This window comes from Myotis lucifugus, unplaced genomic scaffold, assembly GCF_000147115.1.
Source record: "Myotis lucifugus unplaced genomic scaffold, Myoluc2.0 scaffold_68, whole genome shotgun sequence".
Classification (NCBI taxonomy): domain Eukaryota; kingdom Metazoa; phylum Chordata; class Mammalia; order Chiroptera; family Vespertilionidae; genus Myotis; species Myotis lucifugus.
The window spans coordinates 4,734,277-4,754,466 of NW_005871116.1; the positions used below are offsets into that span (position 1 = coordinate 4,734,277).

General features: G+C 41.9%; 1 protein-coding gene across 2 annotated transcripts in view; it reads left to right on the top strand.

Annotated features, from left to right (window-relative positions):
- C7 (complement C7) overlaps positions 1 to 20,190 on the top strand; it is a 46,757-nt gene that overhangs the window by 18,843 nt on the left and 7,724 nt on the right. Inside the window, exons 8-15 of one of the 2 annotated variants that reach the window (XM_006090154.3) lie at positions 276 to 519; positions 3,309 to 3,422; positions 3,913 to 4,079; positions 6,301 to 6,529; positions 8,731 to 8,908; positions 11,780 to 11,867; positions 14,046 to 14,178; positions 17,707 to 17,898. In XM_006090154.3, the coding sequence (XP_006090216.1) occupies positions 276 to 519; positions 3,309 to 3,422; positions 3,913 to 4,079; positions 6,301 to 6,529; positions 8,731 to 8,908; positions 11,780 to 11,867; positions 14,046 to 14,178; positions 17,707 to 17,898 (1,345 nt within the window). The remainder of the gene's footprint in view (positions 1 to 275; positions 520 to 3,308; positions 3,423 to 3,912; positions 4,080 to 6,300; positions 6,530 to 8,730; positions 8,909 to 11,779; positions 11,868 to 14,045; positions 14,179 to 17,706; positions 17,899 to 20,190) is intronic. The other variant, XM_023755038.1, reaches the window with a different exon arrangement.

Consider the following 20,190-nt stretch of genomic DNA (forward strand, 5'->3'; position numbering starts at 1 on the left):
AACTACATTAACAACTTGGTCAGGGGTTTTAAAAGAAGTTACCATGACATCCCTCAGATATTGTTCCTACTTGGGATTCCAAAAATTCCTTGGATTGCTTCAAATGAGTGGGCCCAGAACAGACCTTGTCATGCAGCAGAATTAAAATTGATATAGACTGGGTTGAAGGTGGCAGCTGAGGAAGAGGCAGTTGAGGGAGACATTGGACAGGAACTATCACCATTACCTTTTCATCTTCCACCTAAAACTCCTTTTACTGTTTCCTCTTCCCATAGAGTTATCAATTGCTGGTTCTTCAGAACACTGTGGAAGTGGCTCAGTTCATCAATAACAATCCGGAATTTTTACAACTCGCTGAGCCGTTCTGGAGGGAACTCTCCTACCTCCCCTCTCTGTACGACTACAGCGCCTACCGACAATTAATCGAAAAGTATGGGACACATTTTCTGCAGTCTGGATCCTTAGGAGGAGAGTACAAAGTTCTCTTTTACGTGGACACAGAAAAAATGAAACAAAGTGGTAAGAGTATTTTTAAAAATTTTATGTACAAGCATTGCGGGGATTGAAATGGGGAATAACATGGAGTTAAACTTTAAAGCTCTAAAATAAGACAAATAGAAATTAAATTACAAAGGCATCCCAAATGGCAAGAATCCATTACATTTTACTCAAAATCTTACAGGCTTTAAGAAAAGCCTGCCTACTCTTTTAGTGCCCTGAAATGTGAGTTAATCCAGTATCATCATTGGTTATCTAGATAGGGTGTTGACTGGGTTTTTAGAACACCTTTCAACCTTTCCCATTTCTCAGATTAAATATTATTCCTCAGGGGAAGCTAATGAGGAATTGACCATTATTGCAGAAATCAATGCGTTTTGTTTTATATTTTTTTAAATGTGGAATTTTTTGGTTGGTTTTTAAAATATATTTCTATTGATTTTAGAGAGGAAGGGAGAGGGAGAGAGAGATAGAAACATCAATGATGAGAGAGAATCATTGGTCGGCTGCCTCCTGCATGCCCCACACTGGGGAGCCAGCCTGCAACCAGGCATGTGCCCTGACCAGGAATTGAACCGTGACCTCCTGTTTCATAGGTCAATGCTCAACCACTGAGCCACGCTGGCTGGGCCAAGTTACATGTTTTAGCAATGACTCTCACTGTTACCCAGTGAGACAGCTACTGTAATTCTTGTCCCACAGACTGAGAAATGGAGACCTATGGAAGAGTACATATATAGGTCATAAGAATGTCCAACTGGCTCTAGAGCCAGCTCAGTTTTTTCCTTCTGCTACGTGTCTGATAGGAATGCCTTGTTTTTGCTAGAATCAGAGCATGCCACTGAGTTCGAATTTTGTAGATCCTCACCAGCTGCCCCAATGTGGGAAGGGAGAGAGTGGTGTCTTAGTATCCACTCTTCCTCTCAGAGACCTTCTGGCCTTGGTTTACTAATGTTTCCAGGAAAACCTGTCCCTTCACAACTTTGCCCTTAAGCTGATGCCCACACCTGCTTCTTCATTCCAAGTCATCTCCTCAGGATGCTTCTTATCAGTCAAGATGCCCTTACAACCTTGGAGGACAGTAAGACTCCTTTTCTTAAAAAAACATGTTTAAATATTTCATTAAAGCAGCATTTTAAAAAAGTTAGGCAGCACTGTTTGTTTACTATTCTATAACAAGAAATAGTTAATAAATAGCTGCTACTAAATATGATGGTAAAATTAGAACAATAGGTTTAAAATTTGATACTGCAGGATTCAGGTCAGGTGTCTCCTTGAAATACCTGTCATTAGGAAATCAGGTGGAAATGTCCCCGATTGGCTCATTATATTTTTACTAGAGAAAATGCAAGGTAGTTTCCCAGACTTACAGTGGTTGCTTCCATGATAAGTTTCAGAGTGAGCGAGGATAAGACTTCTTCCTGAGTTCAGAGGAGGTCTTGTAGTTTCTCTTGTGGGTGAACTGCCATATTTTTCTGTTTCCATTGCCTAATTTTTTCCTTTGGGCTTGATTTTTACCAAATAACATTTAAGTAATATTTGAACCTTCCTGATTTCACAGGTTCGAAATAAGTTGCACAAGCACAGGTTTTTGTAGCAGCGACAGAGACAATATTTCCTTGGAAAATTAATCTAGAAAGTGACTCGATCTAAAATCAGGTTTACTGCCTTTATTTCTTTTTAGCACTTAAAAGAAATGGAGAGAATTTTTTTTAAAAGCTTTTCAAGTTGGTAAAAGTATTCTTTTGAGTAAACTCTCCTGGGATATGATACAGGGTGGGGGCAAAAGTAGGTTTACAGTTGTGAGTACATAAAACACAGAGTTTATTCTTATATTATTATTTATTAGTTATTGTATTATTTTCCGTGTAAACAACTGTAACCTTACTTTTGCCCCACCCTGTATATGCCCCCAATTGTTCTTTAAGAAATATTAAGGTTATTATGATTAATAAAATTATGTAAGAAAAATATCTTTCCACACTTTATTATAGATCCTCATTTTAAAAAAATAGCCCAAACCGGTTTGGCTCAGTGGATAGAGCGTCGGCCTGCGGACTGAAGGGTCCCAGGTTCGATTCCAGTCAAGTATGTACCTTAGTTGCAGGCACATCCCGAGTAGGGGGTGTGCAGGAGGCAGCTGATCGATGTTTCTAACTCTCTATCCCTCTCCCTTCCTCTCTGTAAAAAAATCAATAAAATATATTAAAAAAAAATAAAGGCATTGGATAATGAGTGGTCATTTTCACATACTAAGGTCCTGAGTCAGGGGAAGGACATGTTAGAAACTAGCGATGTTAAAGATGGAGAGACAGAGGCTGTAGAACTAGGGTTTTAAGAATTAGTTGCTGAAGAACCAGAACCCAGATTTTGGGGTCTCTGGTAGATGGCTGGAGGCCATTGCAGTCTACTTTCGTCTATTTGCTTTATGCCTGAAAAGCTGACTATGGAGGGTGAAACATATCACTCTTTGGGGTATTTAACTTCTGCTCTGTCTGCTGTTTCATGTAGAAATCACCAGCACCTCATTCTCTCTCTGGTCAAAATGAACAGGAGCCAATATTGGCTCAACCATTTGAAAGTAAGTGTAGTATCTGTTCCTTTGTTTAATATCAAACTTAAGTCAAATATCCCCTTTTTGACCCTTCACTCTTGTAGAGCACTTGGAAATGTCCGTATCATGTCACTCTTGATTAGACGGGCTCAGTAGTCGGAAACATCCTCTGGTCCTCACTCTCATCAGACCTGGCTACGTCTCAAAGGTCTTCAACAAATACAGAAACTCAGCACCTTTTAATTTTTCCCAACAGGTGTTTCATCAATAAGTATGAAGGGATGTTCATCCAAAAGTGCCAACTTTGTGTTTGTTAAATATTCTTCAAGCAAATGCAAGGAGCTGGAAAATGCTTTAAAATGGGCTTCAGGTAAATGAGAAGGCGGCAGTATGCACTACAAGGTTCACCTCCAACCCTCTCTCTTTGGTTAATTCTTGGTCGCCAAAGTCCTTTGACATTTTAGCAAGTGTCCCATAAGGGACATTGGTCATAACGGATGAACCTACATTGACACACTATTATCACTCAAAGTCCACAGTTCACCGGAGGGTTCATTCCTGCTGTAGTACCTTCTATGGCTTTGAACAAATGTATAATGACATGTATCCACCACTAGAGTGTCCTAGATAATAACGTCACTGCCCTAAAACCCCTCTGTGCTCCACCTATCCCTCCCTCCCACTGCCCACCCCTGGCAACCACTGATCTTTTTTTTTTTACTGTTTCCATGGTTTTGCCTTTTCCAGAATGTCATACAGTTGGATGGGTTGTGTTTTCATACTTGATGGATGTTTCACGCTTAGGTTCTCATTTTCATTTGTGGATCCTGACTTCCTTCATTTGATTTCTCCTCGTGCAGGAACTCAGAGCAACGTGTTGCGAGGGGACCCATTTGTCAGAGGCGGCAGTCCAGGCTTGGTGTCTGGCCTTAGTTTCCTGGAGCTGGACAATCCTGCTGGGAACCAGAAGCGGTATTCCTCCTGGGCGGGCTCCGTGCCCGATCTTCCCGCGGTCATAAAGCAGAAGGTGCGTGATGCCCCGCTTACATGCAGCAGAAAGCGGTCCCGTTGCTTTGCACTGGGAAAGTGAGATTAAATCAAGGTGGTTAAACAGGAAAGGTTGTGGTTAGCAGTTTCTGAAGTTCAGTTTATGTTCTGTATGAGAAAAGGACCATAAAAAACAGAAGGTTTGTTATCTTGTTGTCTATATTTCAGTTGTAACAGTAAAATGTCTTGTCAATCCCAAGAGAAATTAATGAAAAAATTTGTATTTTAAACTTTTGCCCTAAATTGGATTGTTTTCTTGTCCCCTCATTCAGAGGAGCTATAGATTCTCGCAAGAGGAAGGCATTCAGGCTCATTATATTTGTCAGATCACCTTCTCCCTGTGGCCATGGCCTGTAAGCGCCCGGAGGCGTGTAAATTAAGACCAAAACTGTTTGGACTGGTGGAGGTTTAGGATGTTTTATTGATACAGTCAGTTCTTTTATAATGCAACCAATGTGTTCCTAAAAATCAGGGAGCTAGGCAAAATTGCACAATAGAAAGACTACAGGGTTTATGGGGGGAAATGGGGTTAGGGATACAACACTAAAAATTTAATCTGTGACACTCATTTAAAAAAAATAGACACCAAAAATAAAAATAAAAAACAAAACAAAAGAAAAGCCAGTAGCACAGTTTTATACATGTCCAATTGTTAAGAAATGCATTTACTATAATGAATGTGGCGCATTACCTGGGAAAATGTGGCTGGTGACGGAGCAGTTACAGCTTGTGAATTGTTGTAAAGTGGAAGGAGAACAATCAGAAGTGACAGCCAGCTGTGACACGGGATGTGGAGGGGTGTAGTGTACCACGTGGGTGGTGAACTGGATCGATGTTTGAGGCGTGTGTTTGTGCGTTTTATGTATTCCTGTGTGGTTTGGTTCAGTCATGTCCAGTGTTCCATGCTCACCTCATGTTTCTTGTGGACAAAACGGTACGTAAGCAAAAAGCAAAACGTGTGTGGTATGCTTATATTATTCCTCACTATGACCATCTCAACAGAACAAATTCATATTTTCAAAACAAATGCTGTAGCAGAATTGATTCTATGAGCTGTTCCCTGCCATAGGAGTCAAGCAATGTGCAGGTGAAATTGACCTTCAGAGATTAAGAAACCTGGACACATGTTATAAACTCAAAAACTACAATCGCTTCTCAGGTTGCCGCCCAACACCATGTTGTACCCACTTGCCTCCTAATAAGCGTGATGGGGGAGGGGGAAGTTTCCCCAAGAACTCTCATCTTGAAGTGTCACTCATTAAGAGTCAACGTGGCCTATTTTCATTGTCAGTATCCCATACAAATCGTCAAAAATCCTGAATAGTTGATTATGAAAGAACAGAGATTCTTTTTCATTCTCAACTCTGCACTTTTCCAATAGGACGGTAGCTGTCACAGTTAGCTGTGCTAATTGATTAGCCTCACAGGACAGGAACAGAGAGAGTAGAGGCATGTTCCAGCTCTACGGCCGTATGATGCCATCCAGTTCCGAAGAGCTTGGGTAGAGATGGGGGAAATGTGACCGATTCTCTGCATCAATCTTAGTCATGCGCTGCATGTAGATTGTATGGACTCTCTCCAAAGCCAGTGATATGCATCTCTTCCCAGTTCTGTGCTCTGTGACGTCATGGGGGTAGCCTGGAATCAGCCGTGGTGACGGTAGTTACCCTGATTCTACAAATCAGAGCCTTCTTATTCCTGAGCGAGCAGATTGTTAAGACTTAGCCAGCCCCCCTGTGGTCTCGAAGCATTGGACATATCCAACACAGAGCAACAATGCAAACCTGTTTTAAATTTCTTCAGGGAGAAAGAGTGATGGTCTCCTCTCTGCGGCAGGACATTTAACTTGAATTGCATGTGCTCTTCCTGTAACATAAGTGCACCTCCTTTTCCTCTGTCCTCTGCGGGGGTGAAAATGTGTTATCTTCAAAACAACCTTTCAATAACTAGAAAATAGATGTCCCGTTGGTTTTAAGAATTTTATAACTGCACACAAGATACAAAAAATATTCCTTCTCTAGCTGGTCTAATATTTCCTAGATTTCTCTTGCAAGGAAAGTGAATTATTTTCTCTTTTTATTTGAACAAGCAATGATTGGAATTAACATAAGTGTTTCCATGGGGTTTGAGCTTAACTGTCAAAAAAAAAATACTGTCTCCTAAAACCCTGGCTTCTGCCTGGGATGTCTTTCCCTGTGCAGCTGACACCTTTGTATGAGCTGGTGAAGGAGGTCCCCTGTGCTGCGGTGAAGAGACTCTACCTGAGACGGGCTCTGGAGGAATATCTGGATGAGACCGACCCCTGCCACTGCCGGCCCTGCCAGAACGGGGGCCTCGCCACGGTGGAGGGCACCACGTGCCAGTGCCACTGCAAGCCGTACACGTTTGGGGCGGCCTGCGAGTATGGAGTCCTTGTGGGGGACGAAGCAGGTCAGTGCGCGGACTCTTCTCTAGTTATGCTGGACCCATCGAAAAGGGGAACCCCTTCCCTCCAGGCCCTGAGATTGGCGTCTTGGTGTATGGAGAGGAGGAAATCTCACTGGGCATTTAAAAATATATATATTTTTATTGATTTCAGAGAGGAAGGGAGAGGGAGAGAGAGCTAGAAACATCAAAGATGAGAGAGAATCATCTATCTGATGACTCCTGCAAGCCCCACACTGGAGATTGAGCCCACAACCCGGGATGTGCCCTGACTGGGAATCAAACTGTGACCTCCTGGTTCATAGGTCGATGCTCAACCACTGAGCCACACCAGTAGGGCTCACCGGGCATTTTAATTCAGTGTCTCCCACGCTCCATGTCCGGATGGTGGACCCTGGGGTCAAGGCCCTTGTCTGTCTCTGTTTTTCTGTCTGAGTTCACAGACCCACGTGCCTGCCACCATTCCCCATCCGCCATTAGACTAGCTGAGTGCCCCAAACACCTCCCATCCTTACGTTGTCATCTCAGAAAGTTTCCATCATAACCCAGGTCTGTGGGGTGTGGGCTTGCACTGCCTAACCTCTCTGCTGGCCAGCTCCTTGAAACATCTCTGTTTGTATTATGTCCCGCCCATCAGTTATGCATGGGTGCTTGTTGAGCACCTGCTGTGTGCCTGGCAGTGTGCTTGGTGCTTTAAGCACTTGGAACAGGGCTCTGTGACGTTACTTTATGAGTAGGCCACGCATGAGACAACTACGTACATTTGTCTTCATATTTACTTATATGTGTCTGTCTCTCTAGAACAGCAGCCGCCAACCTTTCGGACCTCACGGACCACCGGTTGGCGACCGCTGCTCTAGAAAGATCGTTTCTTAAGATCAGGACTTGATTTTTTTCTTTATTTCCAGAGCCTGACACAGAGCTTGATTTTATAGAAGTCACTTATTAAGTGTTTGATACATGAATACATACATGACTAAATGATGGTTGCTTATAGACAAGCACCAGGAAGGCATCCTTGCCTTCAAATGCCTCCCCTTGCCTACCTTCCTGGTAAATTGAAATTCCACCCCTGACTCTCCCCTTTGTGGCTTGGATTTCCAGTCATTTGATAAAAATGAGAGCTTCCCCTGCTGGTGAGGAATGGAGTAGCAATCATAATATATCAAGCTATTATTACCCCTTATTAATATACTCAGGGGACTACTTTATTAACTCAGTTTTTAATGATGGAAGAAAGCATAAGGAAGATCATGGGAAACTATTATACAAATTAGTTTAGTTTTGGTGTGTGGTACCGAGGAGTGGGGGGTGGGATAGGGGGCAAAGAGGGATATAGGTTGCACAGTAGAAATAGCTAAGGACCAGTATACATACCCACTTATTATCGGAAAATAATGCTCTGGGGAATGGTGTCTGAGAGCAGTTTCTAACTAGTAAAGCAAAGTTCTTAGAAGATGGTACCAGCTCTCTCCTGGCTCCCCCACGGAATATGATGGGGGAAATATTAAAAGACTGTGAGTCGTGCATCAGCCCGGAGGTGGAAGGTGCCAGGGTTGGTTGAGGAAGTGCCTAGTGTAGAACTGGGGAAGGATGCTAATAGGAAGGAAAAGCAGGTCATCTGCTTACACACTTCCTGACTTTTCACAGTGCCAGCCCTGGGCTTGGCAGCCTGGGGTACCAGTACATTATGTCCTTCTCATGCCCTATCACTGCTTTAACAAGAGCAACTAATTCGCTTTATTGAGAGACTGTGGAACGATGAAAAGAACCTGGACTCAGTTGTAAGACACAGTTACAGTCTGGATGTGGCTCGTGGCAGCCAGTATAGCATTGGGCATGGCATTCAACCACTTTGTGTCAGATTCCATACCTTTCAAACAAAAACGGTGACTGACCTCCTGCCCACCTGGCCTCATTCTTGTGAGAAGTAAATAAATGATGGAATGTACGTGGTGCTTTGAAATGGCTTTAAAATGATAAACACATTTAAGATGTTATTGCAAGAAGTTTGTTAATGCAGCCATGGTATGGACAGCCCTGGTCAGTGTGCAGAGACCGTTGGCCATTGTAGAGGACCTCAGTGAATGCCCAAGGTAATAAATCCCCTGACGTCCCCTCCCCCAAGGACCATGGAGCAGGGAGCTGCGCAGTGAGCTCCACAATCTTCTCTGCAAGTACTTTCTGACCTTCCTCTTCTCTTACAGGAAAGGTGGACGGAGGTTGGAACTGCTGGTCCTCTTGGAGCCCCTGTGTTGAAGGAAGGAGAACAAGGCGCCGTGAATGCAATAACCCACCTCCCAGTGGGGGCGGGGAGTCCTGTATTGGAGAACCGTCGGAGAGCAGGCAGTGCGGAGAGGAAGACGAGGAGCTGAAGAATCTTCGGTGAGGGGGACCAGACCTCCTGGCCATCACATAGGACACAGTGTCCCTGCAGTTCGCGTGAACTATGCGATGGCTGCTACTAGATGATTTGGATGTGAAACAGTCGTTTATTTTATTTTTTTATCAATGACTGCCTTGCCCTTTAGCACAGGGGTCAGTTGAAGGATGGAGGCCTGGCCTGGCCACCTTGCACTCATGTTTCAAGTTTTCCTGACTCATCGTTATAAAAGGCTGGGGAGCTGGGAGGCAGTGTGGTCCCATAGATACGAGCGGCGGTGTTGACATCAAGTAGATTGGCCACCTCTGTGCTGTGTGACCTGGGCAAGGTTCTTGCCACACCTCTAAAGTTAAGATCTTCATAGTAGATAAAGTGATAATAGGCTATAAGTGAGATTAAGCCTGGCACGGAGTAAGTACTCAATAATAGTTGTATGATTTTTCAGACATACCACTCCTCATTTATTTTTTTATTTAGGATGAACCATAAGGCCAGATGCTTAAGATGGCTAATATCTTTTTTAAAAAAGTCAAACATTTTTTATTGAGGGAATAGCACGTTGTGATTCCTTCCACTGTCTTAGTCCCTCCTGAGTTGGAGTCAGAATCTTCAAGTTAGCCCCTTTGCTCAATGCACAGCTGTCTTCTCCGTCAGCTCAGGATTCCTTTAGTTGGGATTCTCTGATCTCCACTTGAACAGGGACATACTTTAAAAATCCCCCACCCGTAATCTTCAGGATCCAGTTTCTTTAAGCAGTTTAAGTTCCTAAAAGTTAAATTGTGGGAAATATATCACCGTTTTGGCAAAGGATCTAAAATCTCAATAGTTTCTGGTATTGACACGTCTTACCTCCAGTTTTTACTCATGAGCCTGGCAAAAAATATCACAGTTCTCAGGGTCACCACCGCAATAAAAGAGCATGACCCGTGTCTCCATGTCGGCACCAGAGAAGGTGAACATCTCGACTGTCATTTCACACTCACTTCCTGTTGCCAGGACCTTGCAAATACTCTCTCACAGATGTCTAGTTGATGAATCGTACCCCTGGGTCAGTGGTTTTTTATGCCACCCCGCACTGTGTTCACTGTCCTTACTAACCTCTTCCAATCGGGGATTGGCAACACGTTCTAGTCAGATAATGTGAAGGTCATGGGAATGGAAGAAAGGGTGACCCTTGGGTGTCTGGAGGTGTGATGCCTTGTTCCCAGGTCTTCGCTGCCTCCTCATCTGACGTAAGCAATGCCTCCTGATGGAGGAAGGTGGGAAGCATGTGGGATTTTGGTGAGCAGACAGCACTGGCCTCAGGATGGGTGCCTCTGGGAAGAGGAGGTCTCTCAGGAGGCTGCTGCCTGCTGGACGCTTCCCCTGCCTTTAGACACAAAGCTTGATGGGAAGGGGCACCCTAAGGAAGGCACTGGAGGGATTTTCACTCTTCTTGGTGCTCAGAGGAGGAAAAATGTCCTCCTCTTCAGGATGAAGAGGAAAATGATGAAAACGTCACATTTCTGAGTCTCCTCAGAAGGTGGCAAGAGCCTGAGGATCTGAGTCCAGAAGGAGGCCGCACTCAAGCCATGTCTAATGCTTTCCCTCAGATTCCGTGTCCTTGGAGTGCAGGCCATAGTGGCGATACACGAGCCTCAGAGGCACTATTGAAAACACTGCTTCCTGGTGGCTGTCATTGCTGTCACTATTATGAGCTCCCTCTAGAGTTCGCCTTGTGAGAAGTAGAGAGAGCATGATTTTAAGAGCCTGACTAATTAGACATGAATCCAGCCTTGATATCTTTTACTCTATAACCTTGGACAACTTATTCCAACTCTCCAAGCCTTTGTTTACTCCATACGTCTCATAGATTGCAGTGAACTGAGGCAACACACATCCGTAGAGTGACTGCCAAGAGCCTAGACACATAGTGCATGCTCAGTCAGAAGTGTTTTTTTAAATCTTTATTGTTGAAAGTATTACATAGGTAGAAGTGTCGTTATTTTGTCTTCTTTTGCAGGATCACTAACTCTAATTACCTTATTTTTATTTTTTAAAAATATATTTTTATTGATTTCAGAGAGTAAGGGAGAGGGAGAGAGAGAGAGAGAGAGATAGAAACAGCAGTTATGAGAGAGAATCATAGATCAGCTGTCTCCTACACGCCCCACACTGGGTATCAATTCTGCTATATATATATATATTATCCTCTTATTTATTTATCATTCATTCTTTCATTTAATCCTCATCAAAGGATATTTTTTCCATTGGTTTTTATTTTCATTTTATTTTAAAAAATATATTTTTATTGATTTCAGAGAAGAAGGGAGAGGGAGAGTTAGAAACATCCATGATGAGAGAGAATCATGGATTGGCGCTTCCTGCATGCTCACTACTGAGGATCGAGCCCACAACCCGGGCATGTGCCCTTGACCAGAATCGAACCCGGGACCCTTCAGTCTGCAGGCTGATGCTCTATCCATTGAACCAAACCGGCTAGGGCTGGGCACTTTATTTTTAATACAGAATTAATTCTGTGTTAAAAGAATTTCAGAACCAGCCAGCAGGAGAAACAGTAGGTCTGAGACAGGTGACCTCTGAAAGTTTCATAAGTAGGTGTGTTGCCCAAAGAATGACTTTCCTTTCTGCTGTTATTTTCCCCTACTACTGACCACTTAACTATCTTTTGCAAGCCTGAGTTTATGTTTGAGTTTTCTATCACAGGTTGTGATCAGATATTTGATCCTGACAATGACAAAAATATCACATTAACCTACTTACATGAGCACAATCTTTTCAGATGCAAATAAAAAATTTGCTGTGGTGCAAAATATTGATTATACTGTGGAAATTCATCACATTAATTATATTTTGTTTTCTTTCTCTTCCAGATTGCTTGAACCCCATTGTTTTCCTTTGCCTTCCAGTCCAACGGAATTCTGTCCACCACCCCCTGCCTTGGACAACGGATTTGTTCAAGTTGGTTATAAGATATATATGTATATATATTTTTTTCTTTACACATACTCTTTGCGTCAAGTTCTGCATCTCCACTGTTGTCATAATCCATGTCCTTCTTCCACAAGGAAACAGAGCTGTAAACATTTTATGTGTGCATCTTAGTTTTAGTGATGTTTTAGACTTTTGTTGTGCATCTTAGTTTTAGAATTCTGCAGAAGTCAGTACATCTTCTGTGGCAAGGTAAATCAACAGAAGTCAGTACATCTTCTGTGGCAAGGTAAATCAATATTTGCCACCCAATGAATTAGAAATGCAGTCATGCCAGAGGGCGGCTAAACATTTCCATTCCCACTAAAATAGGAATCTATAAGCAAGTTCTTCAACATGAGGACTTCCCCTGTTCTTGCACTGAAAGAAGTCTTTGAAAAAAAGTCTCATAAATATGGAGTCTAGGATGAAGTATTAGGTTTATTCCAGGAGCCAATCAGACAATTAGTGAGTGTTGGTGAGATATGGGTCACTGTTCTTTAAGCAATTTTCTTGTTTGGGAAGGAACACGAGTCAGCTGCTACTTGTCATTCTTGGGAATCTTCCTGGCTTGGGGGCTTGTGAATTTGTGCCCTTCTCACTCCTTGTCATGATGAGGCTTGGGCCTCAGATTCAGTGAAGCCTCCTCTTGGCTCACACAGGAGCTGTTCATCAGCGTTCTCTGTGGCCAGTCTTGCATTCTCCACGAACGATTTTGCCTCGCAGGGTCCAGGCCCTAGAACATACATACACTGAGATTTTGCTCAAATTTTCCCAGATGTAGGCAATATTGGGAGGTGGAAGAGCAGTGTGTGTGTGTGTGTGTGTGTGTGTGTGTGTGTGTGTGTGTTTATGTAGAGAGAGAGGGACCTAGTATGACTGACACTCATATGACTGACACTCATTTTGTCCCACTGCAGTCACCATAGTCCATGAAGTTCCTGAAGGTAGCACATGCTCAGAGAATGAGGCCAAGCAGACTATTTTCCTTTAGCAAATGCTGAGGCTGCTGTCCCAGACTCCACTGGTGGTTGCGAACACTGCCCCATGGATGGGCTACGTCACAGCCACCCAGAACCATAATGATAGAGATGGCTGCTTGCCCCTGTCTTCCAATTTTTTTGCATTCTGTAGGTTTAGGGTAGATCCCCAGAGTCTATATTTTTCTAAATTGCTACTAACAGTTCTGAAATAGAGCCAGGTTTACACAGTGTTGAGCTTGACTTTGCTACATGGGATTCCCGTTTGTAGGGAAAAGCAGATCCAGTGTCCGTCCCCATTTTCTTCAAACCTCCACTCCAATCTGGGCCTCTGTTTCCTACCAACGTCCATGATGGAGCCAGCCTGGGCCAGGCCTGGCAATGAGAAGAAGGAGGCACCAAGGAATCTTGTTCTTATGCCTACAGCATAGTTGGCCCAGCTCCAAGCCCTCTCCCAGGCTGGTTTCTTTACCGTACCTTTGGGTGGAAGAGATCAGCAGGATAAGAAAAGGAACCCAGAGAGACCCCAAACAAGCATGACTGCCCACCTGAAGCTCAGACTTCAAACTCTCCTGTGCTTCACCAACAAAGCTCACCTCCTGGCATTCTAGGCTAACGACATGCCCTGTGTCTGACCCAGCCCAGCAGCACTTTCCTTACAGGATGGGGTGGGAGAAGGCCAACATTATGCTTCCCCCTGCTGATTTTTGGAAGAAACTTAAACTTTCACGAACACGCTAAAGAGATTTCAACCTGTCAGTTCACACCAGCATTCGTCAGGCAGTATTGCCCATGAAAAGCCCTTAACACCTTTCTACGAAGGGTTGACTGACAAGGATGTTTCCCAAATCTGATAGGAAACTGACTTTACCTGAAAGTTTAAGGGAAAGAACTTACTTGGGCAGTGTGTTCTAAAGTACTTTTAGTCAAATTTTTACTACAGAGAACAATCAATAAGTCATAGTACAGTGGCATTACTGGCTTTATTTCCATTGATGGTGGGATCAGTGTTGTTGGCTAGAACTATAAACAAGAAAATGCTTTTATAGACAATTTTTAAATCAGCTATTTGAATGAAGGTTGCCTAATGATTAAAAGAAGGCATGGTTTATAGACCAAATATATCTAAAGAAACATTGTGTGATTGCAAACTGGGCATACTCTTTCTCTCTGTTGTATTTCTGTCTAGAATGAAGATACCACGTTTCCTGTTGGGAAAAACATAGTCTATACCTGCAGGGAAGGATACTCTCTGGTTGGAGACCCTGTTGCCAGATGTGGAGATGACTTACAGTGGCTCACCGGGGAAAGGCATTGTCAGAGTGAGTGACCTCGGCCATTGTATGAAATTTAAGAGGAGATAATAATGTGCAAGAGAATGAATCAAGATAATCGCTTACCATGTGTGCCATGTCTTGACCTCCCTTTTCTTTTCTTTTTTAATATATATATTTTATTGATTTTTTACGGAGAGGAAAGGAGAGGGATAGAGAGTTAGAAACATCGATGAGAGAGAAACATCGATCAGCTGCCTCCTGCACACCCGCTACTGTGGATGTGCCCGCAACCAAGGTACATGCCCTTGACCAGAATCGAACCTGGGACCCTTGAGTCCACAGGCTGATGCTCTATCCACTGAGCCAAACCAGTTAGGGCTCTTGACCTCCCTTTTCTGAAAGGCTCCTATGACCCTGTCTAAGTTTCAGGAGTGCTTTGAAAAAGCCCTCAGCATTCTCTAGCTGATGGAGCTCCTGGTAGGTATGGCTCATTTCGTGATTTTAAATTTTCTGGGACATTGGAATTGGCCAGGAAGCTCAGATCTGGCTAAGACCATCAGGACATCCTGTGAAGTTCAATGACTAGGAGTGTACCACAATCAATCTACTTCCTTAGATGCTTTGAATCCTATTCTGTTCAGATATAGGCATCTTGTCACCTTAACATTACTCTGGCCTCCATCTCAGTTGTGCTGCCATATTAGTTTGTTCTCAGATGCACGGACATAGTGTAGAGTTATAATTTTTCTATATCAATTGGTCTGTGCAAAGCAAGGAACACTTTAGTGAGCACATGCACATTTTTTCTCTTGGGTATATAATGCAATTTCTACTTTAAATTTAAAATATGCTACCATCTTCCATGTAATCATACAGTTTACATCCCTACCAGAATCTGAGAAGTTAAGGTTGCTCTGTATCGTCACCCACACTTGATAGCATTTATCCTTAAATTCTTTTTAGCTATACTGGTATATAGTGATATCTTATTTTTTAACTTGTATTTTTAAATATTTTTTTGAGGCATAGTGATGTGTTAAGCCTGTTTTCACATGTTTATTGGCCATTTGGATATCCTCTTTGGTGAAGGGGCTATCTAATCTTTTGTCCATTTTTTAAGATTTGTCTGTCTTTGTCTTATTGGTTTGTAGGACCTCTCATTTCTGTCTGTCTCTGAAGTCCTTGAACAGAAATTACTGAAAATAAATATAAATATTCCCTAGCTAGGAGTAATAAAGCCCCAAATTGGTTCTATGAAAAGATTAATCCAATACTTATGCTTGAAGAGCTTCTTTCCCTTTATTGTGAGTTTACTGGTGAAAAATCATTCGAGTCTTTGTTCATCTTAAAATGCCTTCATTTTATCTTCATTTCTTAAGGGTATTTTTATTGGGTAAGGAATTATAAGTTAGCACTTATTTTCTTTAAACCCTTTCAAGATTTCATTACATTGCCTCTAACTTCACTGTTTTCTAGTGATATGTCAGTTCTTAGACTTAACTGTTTCTCCTTTGAAATCATACTTTTTCTTTCTGCTTTTAAGATTCTTTTTTGTCTTTGTTTTTCAGAAGCAACTCTGCCCCCATGTGCTTTGGTGTGATTTTCTTTCTCTCATGCTGGATGATACTCAAAGCAGTTCTTGAACCTGTGCTATAATGTTCTCTGACAATTTTAGAAAATTCTTGACCATGTGTCCTAAAATATTGCCTCTTTCCCAGTCTTGCTCATCTCTCCTCTTGAGACACAAATGATACATTTTTAGACTATATATATTATGTATGTTATTTTCTTTGTTTTATATCATTTTCCCTCTTCCTGTTTCATTCTAAATATTTTCTATTGACCTATCTTAAAGTTTGTTAATTCTCTGTACAGTTATATATTATGTGCTTTTAAGAAGCCTATTGAGTTCTTAGTTTTTTCCCCCCAATTCTAGATATTCCATTTATCTACTTTTTTTATACTTTCCAATTCTCTGTTGAAATCACCCATATTGTCATTTATTTCCCCCCTTGACATGTTAATCATAGTTATTTCAAGGACCACGTTCGTTAATCCCCTTATCTGGATCTGCTGTGGGTCTGCTTCTATAGTCTTTTTAAATTTTGGTCAAATCTTATTTATTTATTTATTTATTTATTTATTTATTTATTTATAAGAGAAAGTTTATTTAGAAATTTACAGAGGTAGGAAAAATGAGCCAGCTGGGCATGGAATCAGGAGAAAAGTTATACAAGAATAAGAAGGAACCTTGGAGCTCAGGAGAGAGCAAGGCAAAGGGAAAGGGGAAAGGCGGGCTGGCTCCCAGGAGGGAGAGCGAGCTGGGAATTCTTATCTTTTTAAACGTTAGATTAGTTTTGGTTGAATGCCAGACTTTATGTGTGAAAATTAGAGAAATGACTTGAGGCTCTGGACGATGTTATCTTCCTGGAGAGGAGATTCAGTTCTGTGTCTGGCAAGCAGTGAGGCTGGTTCCTGCCCAGCTTACCTTTGTTCCTAGTGCGTGGTCATTAGTGAACGGATCCCAGTGGAAATTTGACATGGAATTTCTACTTAGGTCCCTTCTCAGCAGGACTGGACTCTAGTTTCTTCTCTCCTAGCCCCAAAACTCCAGTTGTTGATTCATTGCCTTCATGCCTGTCTCCCAGCTTCTGAGCTGCAGCTTTCTCCTCTGTTTAGCAGCCTTTCAGCATTTTCCCCCACCAAGTTTACAAATACCTCAAGGAGAAAGGGATCACCAAATCCTGTAACCATTTAGTCTTCCTTTCTCTCTGGAATCTTAGGCCTTCAAAACCTGACTCATAACTTGTATCCCCAGCAGCACACAACATTCTTGGCAAAATAGAGGCACTCAATAGATGCTGTTTTGAATGAATGAATAAATGGATTTTCTGATGAAAATGGTGCAGAAATAGAGCAGTAGTTTGTAGACTATTGTCCAAGGTCCATTAGAGAGATTGCCAAAATTTTTTTAAAAAATTGTGAAATCTGACTTGCTTTCCATAAAAATGTATGCTTCTCAGTTTTCTCTTTGCTGCGTTTTCAAGTAGGAAGTTTGAACTAATAAACATAACCAAGCAAGAAAGAATAGAGATTGGAAACCAAATAACATTTAACACTTTTATAGTTGCAAGGTTAAAGGCAGTTTTTAAAAAAATTCAGCTAGTAAAATATGCAACTGGATACATGCTAATGACACACAAATAAACACAGTTCCTGCGGAAGTTCTACCAGACTGGAGAGATTCGTGGCGGCTGTGAAAAGTCTGGTTTGGACAGCAGGCTGGACTTCGGGTCTCTGTTTATAAGGATCATGTATTTTAAGTTGTCACATTGCTTTGTGAGTGGGAACTGTTTTGGTCTTCAGTCTTTCATTGGCCAATTACATGTGGGTCCCGGTGGGACATGTCTTTGTGGGCACCCTAAGAGTGAGCTCACCTCTTCTTTCTTGTCTTCCAAGGTGAAAAAGCAGAGCAAGTATAACAGTAGCATTCAAGGAGGTCATGTTTTTACAAAGATGGTTTAGGAAATCAATGGCCCTTGTATTCTGCTCTTCTTCTTTTTTCATCTTTAGGAATTGTCTGTGTTCTACCAACACTGATGGATGGCGTACAGAGTCATCCCCAGAAACCTTCCTACGCAATTGGCGAGAAGGTGACCTTATCCTGTTCGCGTGGCATGTCATTAGAAGGTCCTTCGACATTTATCTGTGGATCCAGCCTTAAGTGGAGTCCTGAGATAAAGGATGTCCAATGTGTCCATAGAGGTGAGCAGTCCCAGGTTGGTTCAAGGACACCTGCACCCAAGCGCGTGACAGTCTTTGTGGCGGTCCTTTAAGGCCTTGAGTCACCATAATTGTCAAATCATAGCCTTTGCCTCTGCCTGCCATGAGAAGGCAGTCGGTTCATAGACCAAATGCAGATTTTTTTTTTACATGGCACAGATAGACTCATGGAATGCAAGGGAAGGCAAGAATAGCCCTGGTGATTCTTAAATTTGAACTGAAACCCTTTATATCAAAGTTTAGCTTTGTATCACTTACAGTGCCAAGGAAAAATATTTTTAAACGCTCATTTTTGGTTTCCTTCTGATTTTTAAATGTACTTTAATGTAGTCCAAAGTTGAGATAATAAGTTATATAACGTTTTGTATGTTTTATTTATGGGCTTTCAGAGAATTGATTAGTATTATTGAAATAGAAAATTAAAAGCATTTTACAAAGCAGAGGTTATTGAAGAAAACGTGTTGTGGTTTGCAAAGTTGTTCTTAATAGTGTAAAACCAAAAGTCTATTATTTTGAACATTAGGCAAATTAAAATGGTTTTTCAAAGAAATTAACGGAGGAAGAGATTTGGAAAGCCAAACTATTTATTTTTTTAGAGATATTGTAGATGAGATGGATTTGTTTTTAAAAGAACCTCTTATTTCTTGTTTGCATTTTTTAAATAAATAAAAAATGTATTTGGAATAATTAAAAACAGGAAAGAAGAAACACTATTTTGCATTCCATTTTATATGGTATTCTTATTTCCCCAGTGTATGATTTTGAGCTCAGTGATGAAATTTGTCTTTGCCAGTGAGAATGAAGTACTAGATTCCACGAGTGACACTATTAGGTGACTTAGATGGTCACAATGACAAAGAGCAGGCTGCATGGAGCCCCCTGTGACTGATGCAGCCACAACTGTGGTGTTAAGTCAGTGGTTCTCAACCTTCTGGCCCTTTAAATACAGTTCCTCATGTTGTGACCCAACCATAAAATTATTTTCGTTGCTACTTCATAACTGTAATGTTGCTACTGTTATGAATCATAATGTAAATATCTGATATGCAGGATGGTCTTAGGCGACCCCTGTGAAAGGGTCATTCGACTGCCAAAGGGGTCGCAACCCACAGGTTGAGAACCACTGTTTAAGTAGATCATAGATACAGGACAGCAGGGCAGCCTGTCTAATGGAATGCCCATCCCCCCAGCTACCACCTGCTCTTTGGCTGCCAAAGGCCCATATCAGAGACAGGTATTTTTTTAAAAAAAAACATATTTTTATTGATTTCAGAGAGAGGAAGGGAGAGGGAGAGAGAAAGAAAGATCAAAGATGTAAGGGAATCATTGATTGGCTGCCTCCTGCATGCCCTCTACTGGGGATGGAGCCTGCAACCGAAGTATGTGCCCTTGATCGGAATCGAACCTGGCACCCTTCGTCTGCAGGTCAACACTCTATCCACTGAGCCAAACTGGGTAGGGGTGTTTTTTCTCCTATATGCACTGAAGCAGAAATACAAATTTATTTGGGTTATCCATGCAATAGATGGGTGATTCTAAAATTAAAGAGAACAATGTAGGGTTGATGAGGTTGCTCCTTCATTCCAAAGGAGATTATATATTTGTCTTTCTCAAATGTCTGCCTCAGCCCTATTATAGCACAATTTGGTATAAAATTTCTCCCACTCAGTAGCAAATTCTATTGCAGTTTGAATGAAGGATGTTTTTCAGACCTGCATGTTTTTGGGAAGATGTTGATAACAATAATAACTTCCTTTAAAATAAGCTCATAATCAGTAAAAAATTCCAGGTTTGTCAGCCTCCAAAGTTAATGTTTATTTTAATTTTTATTCATTTCAGAGATAAAGGGGGAGAGAGAGAGAGAGAGAGAGAGAGAGAGAGAGAGAGAGAGAGAGGCATCAATGATGAGAGAGAATCACTGATTGGCTGCCTCCTGCACACCCCACACTGGGGATCGAGACCGCTATCTGGGCATGTACCCTGACCAGGAATCAAACCTGGTCATAGGTCAGTGCTCATCCACTGAGCCACACTGGCTGGGCTAAAGTTAATGTTTTAAAATACCTGCTGAATCCATACTTATTCTTTTTCATTGTAAACTATACATACCATAAAATTTACTATTTTAACCATTTTTAAATATGTACAGTTCAGTGGCATTGAGTTCATTCCCTTTATTGTTGAAACCATCACCACCCACCGTCTCCAGAACTTTTTCATCCTCCAAACGGAAACTCTGTACCTATTAAACACTAAACCCTTACTCCCTGCCCA